This window comes from Plecotus auritus (genome assembly GCF_963455305.1).
Source record: "Plecotus auritus genome assembly, chromosome: 1".
Classification (NCBI taxonomy): Eukaryota; Metazoa; Chordata; class Mammalia; order Chiroptera; family Vespertilionidae; genus Plecotus; species Plecotus auritus.
In genome coordinates, this window is record NC_137770.1 from 165313612 (window position 1) to 165328336 (window position 14725).

General features: G+C 43.7%; 1 protein-coding gene across 3 annotated transcripts in view; it reads right to left on the reverse strand.

Moving 5' to 3' along the window:
- The window catches only part of WDR37 (WD repeat domain 37), an 89635-nt gene that overhangs the window by 38825 nt on the left and 36085 nt on the right, over positions 1-14725 (reverse strand). For all 3 annotated transcript variants that reach the window (XM_080665552.1, XM_080665553.1, XM_080665554.1), the window contains 4 exons: positions 13705-13776; positions 11259-11303; positions 9339-9415; positions 565-799 (listed from right to left, as the gene is read on the reverse strand). In XM_080665552.1, the coding sequence (XP_080521678.1) occupies positions 565-799; positions 9339-9415; positions 11259-11303; positions 13705-13776 (429 nt within the window). The remainder of the gene's footprint in view (positions 1-564; positions 800-9338; positions 9416-11258; positions 11304-13704; positions 13777-14725) is intronic.

Genomic DNA, 14725 nt, shown 5'->3' on the forward strand with positions numbered 1-14725 from the left:
CTGGTCTGGGAGTGTATAGGAGGCAACCAATTGATGTTTCTCACATCTATGTTTCTCTCTTTCCCTTCCTCTCTCTAAAATCAATGAAAAAAACATATCCTCAGGTGAGGATTAAAAATAGTAAGAATAAAAGTGTGCAGCAGAGATGCTCTCTTGCTGGTGCTGGTCTGGAAGAAATCAAACGGCCATGGTTAATATACCTCTAGATGGGGACCATGCTATATACTAAAAGCAGTCCCCAGCTCAAAATTCCTGACCCAGGGAAACTATAAGGTTATAATTCATGTTATTTTAAGACACCACCTTTGTGGAAATCTGTTATAAAGCAACAGAAAGCTAATACACCAGCATATTTCAAATATCTAGATACTACACACTACAATTAAATACCCTAAAGATAAAATTAGCTACCAACAGTTCTATTAGAAAGGATTTCTGAAAAATCACAACCTGAGCACCCAGAGAACTGAAACTAATTCTGGACAGAAAAGAATGTGCAAGGTAAGATAAAAACACATGCCCATAAATCACAAGCACACTGCTGGCAGGCCAGGGCTACAGTACCTGTCAGAGAGTGAACGAGCTCCGCTGTCTCCACGTCATACAGGTTTGCTGTTCGGTCCCAGGAGGCCGTCACCGCCTGCTTCCCCCCAACCAGCCAGTCAGCAGCTATGACTACTCCCTGGTGACTCTTAAGGGAAGTCAATGGCACCCGGATGGTAGGACAGTCACTGGACACGTCTCCGTCCACATCAGGCTCATCCTTATCAGAGCACTCAACTTCGTCCTCGCCACATATCTGCAGTTAAAGGTGAGAGCAGAGAACTCCTGAGAACTGTGAGTCTTTCCTGGCACGGCTACACAATCAGACTGTGCCACTTGTCTTTCTAGGACTTGATCATCAGTATGACAACACTGGCACAGTACGTGGTATATAATTGGTACTCAATAAATTTTATCACCTTTATGATTATGTGCTTGGCTAAAACCAGGGCCAAATATAAGGAGAGAAAAAAATCAGGGCCACTATAACATCATATAGGCTACTGTCCACTTCCACTAACCAACAAAATGGCAAATACTAGTAAAATGATTTTCAACATTTTAAGTTTTTATCATGTATTAAAACTAAACAAATGCAACTGAAAGTCAATAATTCACCATAATAAAAAAGGAATATTACACTTCTCAAGTGCCTAAGATATACTTAGAATTCTATTGCTAAAACAATATATATGAAAGTTCACTTTATTTTCATACAAATCAACCAAGTCTTTTGTCAAAAGCTAAAGATAAAATAAAAACATAATAGTCATTGTAGGCTTCAGCTCTTAAAGAAAATATGTTTATCTATTCATTTAACAAATATTTATCAGGTGCTTACACAGTACTAGTACCAAAGACTGGGCACAGAGCAGGAGGAAACAAACTCTGCTGACATGTATAAGGAACAATGAACAGCAAGGTGCACACCCACTACTGCAATGAAGCCAGAGAATGGCCAAGTCCCCGCCTCAGGGAGCTAACATACTAACAAAGAAGACAAGTCACACATATGGGGGTGCATGCACACATGCGCACACACACTCTAGAATGGAAATATGTATTGTGTATATTCACACGCTAGCATGGGAATACACGCCATGTGTATACACAGGGACAAGTGTGACATGTACACACACATAATATAGTGATATTTATAATACACACACAGTCCTAGTAAAGGGACACGTGTCACATGCACACACACAGATTCAGGCAACAGTAAGTGCTAAGAAGGAACATAAAGCAAGATGAGGGGATGGACAGTCATAAGGACTACTCTTATTCAAAATTATCAGGGAATCTCTGCTAAAGTAACATTTGACTTGGGAAGTGAAGAAAACAAAGGCATATTTAGGGGAACAGTGTTCCCAGCCAAGGGAACAAAAAATGCAAAGGACAAGAAGGGAGCAGACTCTTGCAGGGTAAGAGATTACAGAGATGTTACCAGTGTAAATCAGGTAAAACATGGAGAAATAGAAAGGACTTTGGATTTTATTGTGTGTGTGCTGGAAAATCACTAGATGGTTTTGAGTAAGGAAGAGAGATAGTCTGACTCATGCTTTAAAGAACCAATGTTCTGTGTGAACATTCCGAATGGTTGAACTGTGTCTCCCAAAATTCATGTTGAATCCTCAACCCCCAGTACTTCAGAATGTGACAGTGTGTGAAAAAAAAGGTTTTTACTGATTTTTAAAGCGAGAGGAAGTGAGAAGGATAGAGAGATAGAAACACGGATGACAGAGAACCATCGATGGGCTACATCCTGCACACTCCCTACTGGGGATCAAGCCCACAACCCAGGCATGCGCCTTAACCAGGAATCAAACCCTGACATCCTGGTTCCTGCGTCACCGCTCAACCACTGAGCCACACCAGCTGGGCGAAATGGGGTCTGTAGAGAGGTAATTAGGGCCTGGCTGAGTGGCTCAGTTGGTTACGCATCATCCTATACACCCAAAGGGTGCCGGTTCGATTCCTGGTCAGGACACTTATCTGGGTTGCGGGTTCTATCTTGGTCGCGACATGTATGGAAGGCAACCAATCAATGTTTCTCTCTCACATCGATGTTTCTCTCTCTCTCTCTCTCCCTTCCTCTCTCTAAGTAGGGAGGATTTAAAAAAACAAAAGAGATAATTAGAGTTAAAATGGAGTCATCTGGGTAGGCCTTAATATAGTATGACTGGTGTCCCTAAAAAGACAGGAGGACAGACACATGGAGATGGCCATATGAGGACACTGGAAGATGGCTGCCTACACGCCAATGTCCTAGGCCTCAGGAAAAACGACCCCTTCTGACAACTGGATCTGGGATTTCCAGCCTCCAGGACCGTGAGACAAGGAACCTCTGATGTTTAAGCCCCTTCTGTGGTGCTTTATTACAGCAACCCAAGCACTGATACTGGGTAGACTAACAGAAGGTGATCACCAAAGTACAGGTAGGGGAAGGGAGCCAGGATGGATAGTAGTAAAGATAAGAAAGGTTAAATTAAGACACCCTCTGAGACAGCTCAGGATCTGCCGATATCCAAATGCCTGTGAGAAAAATTATGGATGATTTACAGGTGTTTAGTCTAAACAATAGGGTGAAGGATAAAGGCTGAAACAGGGAACAAAACAAGAGCAGTTGTGGAAACATCCAGAGCTTAATTTCACACACATTAGTTTTGCAATGTCTGTAAGACACCCAAGTAGAAATTGAGTAAGTAGTTAGATGTCATAGATGTCTGGAGTTAAAGAGTCAAGGACAGTATGCAAACCTGGGGGGGTCAGCAGCAAGGGATGCTCCTTAAAATCACAGGTCTAAGATCAACTAGAGAGTAGTGTGGGAGGAAAACAGGAGAGAGGGTGGCAATAACCTACAAGCAAGTAAGAGGACAAGGAGGTGATCCACACACAGATGAGAGGGCTGGGAGGTGACCCACACAGAGGTGAGTGCTGGGAAGTGACCCACACGCAGCTAAGAGGGTAAAGTGTCAGAGACCCAGGAGTCATTGGGAAGAGGAGGTGACCCAGTCAATGAGACTCAAGAGGAAGAAAGAAAATGAGAGAAACATGAGATGTGAGATGGAGAGAGGGTCACACTGTGATAGCGATTTAGGAGGAGCCCGAGGAGTGACTGCAAGTGTCTGCTGGGTGGGCAACATGGATGGGATGCTGCCGTGAGGAGCCCAGCAGGGACACAGCGTATCCTAGAGAAGTGTGTAGGGAGAGGGAAAGAAGTGCAAGGACAAGTCTGAGGTCTGCATAGGAAAACCAACACCCCATGGCTCCCGATGGGATAGAAGGCTCAGGTGGGTTAGGAGATGGCTACTACAACCTGTCTGTGTGCTGCTGGGAACGACACAAGAAAGTAAGGAGGCAGGTGAAAATCTGCAGAAGGAAAAGTGAGAAAGTCACCCAGGAATGTGGCAGAAACGTGGCCTGGAGGAGTGCCACAGCCCAGAGTTGCTTGGTGGTGAGGCTGGTCACAGGGTGCTCATTGTTCAATGCATGAGGGACAGAGGAAATGCCAGATGTAACAAAGGTGGATTTGTCCAGGAGAGAACGCACAATCTAGCGGCAAAGTTAAACATAAATGATTACACAAATTATATAATCCATATGAATGTTAAATGCTATAAAGGATGCTCTGAGAGTAAGGCAGGCAGTCTGCGACACTGAGAGGTACCTGCAGGATGAGGAGTGGGGTGAGGGGAGAGTTCTAGGAAAAGAATCAGGAGGGAGGGAGAAGGTGGGGAGTCAGAGCAGCAAACCCATCCAAAGGCCGAAGCAGGGAGGAGATGCAAACTGAAACTAAGGGTCTACAAGGGCTCACTGAGGTGACTCACTGAGATCCGATGCTACAAAGACCATGCTTGATTTCATAGAGAAGAGGCTGGACATGAGCAGTCAGATCTGAGACAGGGAGACTAGTTAGAAGACTAGTGATCTGGACTAGAGACGGTGACAGCAAATAAGAAAGGTGTGTTCTTGTGAAGTGTAACCTGCTCAAGGTAAACCATTCCCTGCCTGATAAACAGCATCTAGAAGGGAAAAACAACAGTCACTATACATCCTGATGGAGACACTGTGGCCCAAACTCTCCTTCAGGGGACACTGGTTCCTGGGCAATGGGGCTTTCAGCCCTCACAGCCACTCCTGAGGAGCTTTGCTATATCCTGGGCCGACAAGTGGGGGTGTGTGGAGGGGGGTGGTGTCTGGATGGCTCTGTGGGGAATGCAGAATAGGGGTGCCGGGTAGGGGAAATTCAGTGGAGACCTCAGGGTGGATGTTACAAAAGGAGTGTCACAGGGAGAAAGAAGTAGATCCAAGAATCACTTAGGAACCAGAACCAGAAAGACATCACGTATTAGGTAGAAATGGAGGTGGGGAGGTGAGAGCAGGGAAGAGTCAAAGACAAGTGACAGCTCTGTCAACCAGACCTGCAGCAGTGAGCCTAACAGGCTCTTCACTATTCTAATGGAAGAAGTGACAAGTGGGCACGCAAAGGAGTAAACTCTGCCAGGGGAGTGGGGAGGTCTGGGGCAGGCCGTGCATGCAGTGTGGCCTTGGAACAGTGCAGTGGAGACCCTGATGTGGGAAGGGTGCAGGAGTGCATAAAAAAGGCCTGGAGCTCCTAGTTAAAAAGCCCTAGTTATCAGGATCCACAATTGAGAGATCAAAGAGAGTCACAACATTTACTGAAGTCATTGTAGCAAATTACACAAGGAATTAAAATATATTTAAAATACAAATGTAGGAGAAACCAAGATGGCGGCATAAGTAAACACCTAAACTGCTGCCTCGCACAACAATATCAAAACTACAACTAAAAGACAAAATGGACACCATCCAGAACCACAGGAAAGCTGGCTGAGTGGAAATTCTACAACTAGAAGAAAAGAGGAAAGCACATTGAGACTCAAAGGAGCTGCAAAAGGCTGAGGTACGGAGACTCGCACACGGAGAGGACGGGCAGCTGTGTGCACGCTCAGTGCGCGGCTGGCTTTCTAAAGCGGGAGGGAGAAGGAAGCTCCCGACTGCACTGAACTCCAGTCCCAAGCAAGACGCTGGGACACCAGACTCATTTGAGGGGAATCTGGACTGTCAGGAAAAGAGAAAGCACACTTGAGACTCGGGAGCTGCGGAAGGCAGAGGTCTGGAGGCGCGCGTGTGGAGAGGACTGACTGCTGAATGCACGAGAGGCTGAGTGCGCGGCTGGCTTTCTAAAGCAGGAGGGAGACAGAACTCCAACTGTGCTGAACTCCAGTTCCGGGCAAGTTTCTGGGAACCCCGACTCATTCGGGGAGAAAGTGGACTGTCTGGCAGTGGGCAAAACTCGAGGGCAGCTTTCTCTCAGAGGTGCTTGCAGCGATTACCACGGGACACTGAGACACAGGGGCCTCATAGGGCAGGGCTGATGGGAAACCAATGCTGTCTGCTCCTCCCTGAGTCTCCGCCCCATCCAAGCTGAGCACAGAGGCTTTTGCAAGTCTTGTCTCATAAGGTTGTCTCCAGCACAGAAGTTCTCCCAGCATAGACACAGCTGATCCTCACAGCCAATTGGCCTGGAGGTCAATTCCTCCCAGGGATACCAACAACAATCAAGGCTTAACTACAACAAGACTGTGCACACAGCCCACAAAGGGGTGCACCAAGAGTGTCCACCTCAGGTAACTGGGGAGGCTGAGCCACTGGGCCCTATAGGACACCGAGCACACAAAGCCACTCTATCAACTCAGGGAAGCAGCCAAAATGCAGAGACAAAGAAACAGATCACAAATGAAAGAAATGGAGGAAAGCAAACGACTGGATATAGAGTTCAAAACCATGGTTATAAGGTTTTTCAAGAATTTTCTAGAAAAGGCCAATAAATTTAGAGAGACCCTCGAGGATATGAAAAAGGACCAACTAGAATTTAAGCATATGCTGATTGAAATAAAAAATATTATACAGAGATCCAATAGCAGAATAGAGGATCGCAAGAATCAAGTCAAAGATTTGAAATACAAAGAAGCAAAAAACACTCAACCCGAAAAGCAAAAAGAAAAAAGAATCCAAAAATATGAAGATAGTGTAAGGAGCCTCTGGGACAACTTCAAGCGTACCAACATCAGAATTATGGGGGTGCCAGAATAAAGGAGAGAGCAAGATACTGAAAACCTATTGGAAGAAATAATGACAGAAAACTTCCCCCACCTGGTGAAAGAAATACAAGTCCAGGAAGCTCACAGAACCCCAAACAAAAGGAATCCCAAAGAGGACCATACCAAAACACATCATAATTAAAATGCCAAGAGCAAAAGACAAAGAGAGAATATTAAAAGCAGCAAGAGAAAAACAGTTAATTACCTACAAGGGAGCACCCATACAACTGTCAGCTGATTTCTCAACAGAAACTATACAGGCCAGACGGGAGTGGCAAGAAATATTCAAAGTGATGAATAGCAAGAACCTACAACCAAGATTACTCTACCCAGCAAAGCTATCATTCAGAATGGAAGGGCAGATAAAGAGCTTCACAGATAAAAGCTAAAGGAGTTCATCACCACCAAACCAGTATTATATGAAATGCCGAAAGGTATTCTTTAAGAAGAGGAAGAAGAAGAAGAAAAAGGTAAAGATAAAAATTATGAACAACAAATACATATCTATCAACAAGTGAATCTAAAAATCAAGTGAATAAAAAATCTGATGAACAGAATAAACTGGTGAATATAATAGAATCAGGGGCACAGAAAGGGAGTGGACTGACAATCCTCGGGGGGAAAGGGGTGTGGGGGGTGCGGGAAGAGACTGGACAAAAATCGTACACCTATGGATGAGGACAGTGGGGGAGGGGGTAAGGGAAGAGGGTGGGGTGGGAACTGGGTGGAGGGGAGCTATGGGGGGGAAAAAGAGGAACAACTGTAATAATCTGAACAATAAAGATTTATTTTTTTAAAAAATAAAAATAAAAAATAAAACACAAATGTAATAAGTCATATTAAAAGATAATTGTAAAACCTTTAACCCTAAGCTGAAAAAGGGCAAGAGGTGGGAGGGTGAGAATTGTTTATGTTTTTTGCCACTGTCTTGGAGATAATCTAACTTTAGTCATTTTTAATGCCAACGACGGATATGAAAAAGGACCAACTGGAATTTAAGCATACGCTGATTGAAATAAAAAATATTATACAGAGATCCAATAGCAGAATAGAGGATCGCAAGAATCAAGTCAAAGATTTGAAATACAAAGAAGCAAAAAACACTCAACCGGAAAAGAAAAAAGAATCCAAAAATATGAAGATAGTGAAAGGAGCCTCTGGGACAACTTCAAGCGTACCAACATCAGAATTATGGGGGTGCCAGAAGAAGAGAGAGAGCAAGATACTGAAAACCTATTTGAAGAAATAATGACAGAAATTTGTGCCAAGAACTGCCAATTTCATACTAAGAACCTACTGAGAACCAAGCAGTCGTCCACAGAACCGCAAGTCCCGGAGTCACATGTTCTCATGAAGGAAGGACCACTGGGAGCCCATATTAACTCATATCAATTTTCACTTTCAAATGGAGAAAATTCACCCTACTAAGTTAAATTAATTACTTAACATTATACATCTAGCATGACACAGTGATTAAACAGGCCATCTAAAACTGTTTTCATGAGCCCTAGCTGGTTTGGCTCACTGGATAGAGCGTCAATCTGCGATTTGAAGGGTCATGGGTTCAATTCCAGTCAAGGGCACAGGCCCGAGTTACAGGCTCAATCCCCTTTAGGGGTGTACAGGAGGCAGCCAATCAATGATTCTTTCTCATCACTGATGTTTCTCTCTCTCCCTCTCCGAAATCAAAATTATTTTTTAAAAAAATTAAAGAAAAAGGAAAGGAATAACTTAAAAAAAAAAAAACACTTTAAAACTGTTCACAGAATATCATCCAAATATTTCTCTATCAACATGGTGGATGCCAAATTAAAAGGAGAAAACGTCTGTCCAAAAACTGTACTGATTCAAAATGAACAAGATCATAAACAAACTACAGTTTATTTCAGAATCTAGAACTGCTAAGAAATCCAGCAGAAGCTTAACACGTTAAGCGCCCAGTCAGTCACGGGTGACTGACACTATATTTCCCATCCAGAAGACAAAAGAGGCTGGGCACTTAACGTGTTAAGAACACAAGTGGCCCTCATTTAAAGAGACTTGTATGCACTGGGTGGCAGATACAGAGGGGAGTAATCGAGTCCTCACTAGGGAAGGCCACATAGAATTTTGGCAGTCCGCTGGAGCAGTTCCAGTCATGCACTATGATGAAGGCTCCTCTCTAATTCAGCCTGGGCTTCCCCACGTGCCCCAAATCCTGAGGCAGCGACTCCAAGCATGAAAAGGCCCTGTGTCTAATACAAGCAAATTCATACAGGAGAAAAAGTCAATTTAATATTCTACATAAACTACTAAGTTTTTAAAATGTAATTACCCCTCAACACAAGGGTTTGAAAAAAATAAATAATAAAATAAAAAGTAATTACTATACATAATTTTCCCCTCTAACAAGACTGGTGCTTTCTTATTTATTTTGGGGGGAGGAGGAACAACTCCACACAATTTTAACTCACTCTATGACCCCATGTAACCTTCATTTCTTCCTTAGAGACCCTATCTCCAAATGCAGCCATAGTGGGGGTTACGGCTCCAACCTCTGAATGTTGGGGAGACACAAACATTCAGTCCATAAGGTATTACAAAGTTATCCTAATATTTGCAGACATCCAGAACCCCACCAACATACCCCAGGTCGTGTTTTCAGGGTTAAGTAAATGTGCTGCTTACACTAGTGTCGGCCACAGGCTGGGGTGTCGGCAACTGAACCGCATATCTCCAAATGTGAGCAGTCTGGTCTCCAGAAGCTGAGGAGAGAAATGGGGAAATCGTCCAAGTGCACACCAGATGTAAAAAGTGCCTTCTGCAAGGCTCTGAGCATCCTCAGAAGTGTGTAACTTAGTGATCGTTACTGAGATGAATATACTTCACTCATGTAGCTATTTCTGAGACAGCATAATGCTACTGAGAATAGAGAAAATGCACAAAATTAAGGTAATTACTTATAAAAATGTTCCCCTTTTAATCCTAGGGTGGAAAGCTATGAGAGTTCAGAGAAAATTTACAAATAGATTTTATTCTCCAACTACCTAAATAAACTGAAACCCAATTATATTTTACCTTATGCCTATAATAGGTTCTGAGGTATTTCAGAAAAGTAACACACAAATGCACAGTCCCACCCCCACTCAACACTCATGGACCTCACGATCTGCCAGGCACTACCTAAGTACTAACATCTCACTTTCACCAGCCAACTCTGCAAAGTGATGCTTTGACTTGGGACTGGAAAGAGAGGGCAGCTGAAGGCCCAGAAAGGCAGCAGGTGTGCCAAACAGTCGTCTCCACTGACCCTCGCAAGAGCACCTGCTGGATCCCATCTTGTCTCCTGGCTGCAGAGCTTACCCAAAGAATTGGCCACACGCCGAGGGTGGTACCTTTCTCAGGTGTCAAATGCATTTATTGCCTGACTTGCCAATCTCTTTTCGAATGAGCATCATAACCAAACCCCTGCCTTGCACTCCTCTCTCCAGCCCACTACTTTATCTGTTTGTTTCCATCAGCTCCCTTCTGAGTTGTCTCTTAATTTTTCCCGCTTCCTTTCCAACTTCTTGTTGTCACTGGTCTCCCTCCATCTACCCTCTTCCCAATCATACAACAAACAGCTGATTTAATAAAGTTTAAAGTCCTCACCTACCTTATTCCCCAAATGTTTTTTCAAGTATCAACTAGCTACGGTGGTCAGACCTGTGACTCGCACAGTGACCTCCCACCGTATTCCACTCACATGTAAAAGCACCCAATTAGAACTACTTTGGTCCTTTATCCCAGGGATCAGCAAAATCATGCCCACAGGCCAAATCTAGGCAGCCATCCCTTTTGCAAATAATGTTTACCGCACTCAGCCATATCCACTCATCTGTGCATATCTACTACTTTCCCACTGACACAGAGCTGAGTAGTTTTGACACTGACCCTGTGGCTCTCAAAGACGTAAACATTTACTTCTGGTCCTTTACAGACAAAGCCCTCTGACCTCTGGTCCATCCAAACACTTATACTTCAAGATTACTGTCAGTGTCCCGAAAACACCTTAGGGGTTGGACATTTTATAGGAAAACTTCTCAGTATAATAATGAAGGTGTTTTTAAAATCACTATATAAAATATGATAAACCAAGCTACCACAGCTTAGGAGAACTGCCTAGAAAAAGAATAAGAATGCAGGCTCTGCAGATTGCTTGTGACTTGGAACTACTATTTTCCTCCTTTTTGTATTTGAAGTGCTAAATTAGGAACTCGGCAGGAATAATGGGCCTCAGAGAACTGAGTTACAGTCTGCTGAGAATCATCATAGCACAAGCAGGGAAAGTGGGCAACTATGATGTCCTTCATAAAAAGACACCAAGAACATGGATCAATGTTAATCTCACAATAAAGTCAAGCTCATGTAATTTGCAAACCACTACTGATTAAATGAAATACTACTTAATATATTTTTCTTATTTCTCACATAATTCATAAACATCTACTAACATACATCTAACTTTTATACAAGACATGGATAATCCTGATGCTACTGATAAGAATGATTATAGCTGCTTTAAGATTATCAACAACTTTGTTCAATAAAGAAATTAAATCAACATACCAGTGAGAGCCAACTGCTCTGATGGGTGGAATTTTATAGAATTTACTGCAAAACAAAAATATTACATAAACAGGTTTAAAATAAAACATTATCAGTATCTATTATAGCTACAGAATGTATTACAAAGTTAAATTTAAAAAGTAAAAGAATTATGGTAGTTCAAAGTTAGATCTTCCCATTCAGTTAACCTGTGATTAAACATGTAAGTTACAGAGAACCAAGATACAATAAAAATACCCAATATCAGCTATCAAATTGCCAAAGTGCAGCACAGAGAAAAATATGAATAATCCATTTATTTTTATCTTTAACTCTAGATGCCTTTTCTATGTATAATCTGCAGAGTCCAGTGGGGGACACTATACTGCCCACCTAGCTGACCCTAGGCCATGCCTACTTCCCAGCTCTCAGCACCCCATAGTCCTGTCACCCATGGAAGCCAGTCTTCACATCCACACCTGAAAGGAAATGCGGGCCTCATACCCTATATAATGAGAGGAATATGCTAATTATCTGTTACGCCCTGAGGCGTAACGACCAACCACATAACAACCTGATCACTGATCTGCTGGAGGATGGAGCAGCGAACTACAAGCAGGTGGCAGAGAGCTACAGAAGGTGGCAGGGCAGCAAGCAAGCAAGAGGCGGAGAGCTACAGGAGGGGGCAGGGCAGCAAGCTATGAAAGGGGGGTGGAGGGCTACAGGAGGGTGGGGCAGCAGGCAGAGAGCTACAGGAGGGTGGCAGCAACCTACTGGTACACGGATTAGTGTGCAGGGCTACTTGTATGGAATATAAGGCAGTGTTGTCAGCCTTCAACAAATACTCTCCTTCAATGAGATTCAGTTAGCTATGCCATCTATCTATATAATCTTCTATCTATATAATAGAGGAATATGCAAATTAGCCAGGATGCCGTAACCTCATGACCAAACAGCAGGAACCTGAGCTGCATGGCTCCTGGCCAGGGTGAGGGACCTCAGGCCGCACCCCTGCCTGGTTGGGGCTTGACGGGGACCTCAGGCCACGCCCCCCGCCCAATGGGGCTTGACAGGGGACCTCAGGCCACGCTCCTCCGCCCCGGCACCGGGCCAGGGGACCTGAGGCTGTGCCCCCAGCCCAGAAGGGCTTGACGGGAGTGGGGCCGGCCAGTCTGGGTCTCACCCAATGGGGTGGGGCCAGCTGGGTCTGGGTCTCTTGCGTTTTTGAAGCACATGTGGGTGGTGGGTGGGGACCTGACTCTAGGTCCCGCAGCATGCCCCAGACTCCAACAGGAGCGAGATTTTCATATACATTTTACTAATTTTCTTTCATCTCTGACCCTTCTATTATAAAGGGCAAATAACAATATTAAAATATTTCCTCTAATTAATTCCCTTTTAATGTGCATGAATTTCGTGCACAGGGCCACTAGTTAGAATTATATTTTTCTAAGGAACTGAAAAATGCAAAAGATACTGTTTTACTGTTAACATCAAACAGGTAGCTGCGGGAGGAGCTGGTCAAACAAAGAACTGTGCTGCTTAGACCATCACCACACTCCTAAAAGATGAACAATATAAATAATCCCAATTTCAGTAAGACTCACTGCTAGAGAGAAGGAGCAGCAGCCAGAACTTGCCTGCACTGCTGATGGAACAGAAGCAAAGAGTGGAAGCACATGCTCTGAGACTGTGGGGGTACCTGCTCATGCTGACCACCATGAACTGGCCCACATGCAGACACTCACCACACAGAATGACCACACATGTGAGCATCCTGAGTAGGACTGAACAGGAGCTCATTGCATGTCAGCCCCCTCCCGCCATCACCTTCACCTCCTCACTCCAGCAGAGACAGACAAGCTCACTTCTCGATAGGCTGGTAGGTGAGGACACCCTTAACTCTAGAAGCGAAAGGCAGATGCCACCTAGCAATTTATCTACGAGTTCAGAGACTGGCAGCAGCTGGTGAGGGGCATTGAGCCACGGGGCCACCTGTCAGAACACTGAAGATGATGCGTTCCAGATGGAAGGACCCACAAAGGGAGTGGGACAAGAGTGGGTGAAATTTGGTCAGAACACTTGGACACACAAGGTACATACACAGAAAGGGCAGGGAAGAGCTGCTGTGTTAACTACAGCACTAATGGCAGGCAAGTGCCTGGGGCAGACAGCAGCCTGCATTGGGTCCGATTATGGGAAAATGAATCTAGAGTGAATAGGCAGTTTTTGATAAATAACACACATATTTCAGTTTCAAAACTATCTACCTGTGCCTGTCTGTGCAACATTAAATAAAACACAGACAACTCTTATCTGACATCGGTAAGGGAACTGAACTTTCCCTTTGTGAAGCCTCCACTTAGAGGGTTGGCATCTATCTATCTGTCTATGAGAATGCCCCACTGTCCCGACACCAACTCAACAAGCCTCCCATCTGGAGACCTGTTTATGTAATAGCACTCACCTGATCCCACATGGCCAGTGTACTTGATGAGGCACCTCCCTGTCTCAATGCTCCACAGCAATGCTGTGTGATCTGCAAATTGAAACAAATAAGAACTGAGCCATAGCCAGCTACATGGTCTTTTTACTAAAAGAGTAAGACAAATATTCTAAAAATGAGAAATTACATTACTGCTACTGTCTCTTGCAACTCTGATTTTACTATTCTGTAATTCAACTGATCAAAGAAAACACTTCCAAAAAGATGGAAGAAGGTGGTGACTTGTCTTGGGTCATTTACAGGCAAGGAGAAAAACCAAGGTCCTCAGTTCCTGGTTCACTTTTACAGACAGGACCCCACTGGAGGCTTAAATACAGAGGTCATTTACATCTCAGGTTCACTTTTTTAGTGAAATATTAAAACTTTTCAGAACACCATGTGATATTCAAATGTAAATAGCATCTAAATCCAGTTCTAAATTATTTGATATTTAATAAATATTCCTTTAGACCTTTCCATTTATGGGCATAAGAAAAAGATAAAAAGTAGATTTACTAGGAAAATCTGAAAAATAAATGCCAATTACCCAACTGAGATTTCAGAGACATCAGAAAAGGACCTTGTTATTCTTCTTTATTAGTGGTAAATTCCTTAAATAATCTGGGATGCTCATGTATGAACAGAGTTTTAAACAAGAGAAAAAATTTTTTTCATCGTTCTAACTAGGTTTTACATTTTCTATTTCCACTTGAAAAGGCAGATTCTAGTGAGTAACTTGTCACAGCTGGAAAATTCATTTTCAACAAGTGAGCAGCATTTTAATTTTAGCAATTTTTAACTGAAGGCGCATTAATTAGACAGCTTTCAAAAAATGCCTTTTCTTTGGTGAGAAGATAGGGGTCTCAGTAACGCCCACCCTGTGATTCCCACAGGCAAACTCAGGGCAGCGGCAGCCTCACTCCCCTAAATCCTGGGACAGCAGTCCCCTTCAGAGACCACATAGCACTTCTCTCAGCCACACCTTACAAGTGGGAAAAATGTG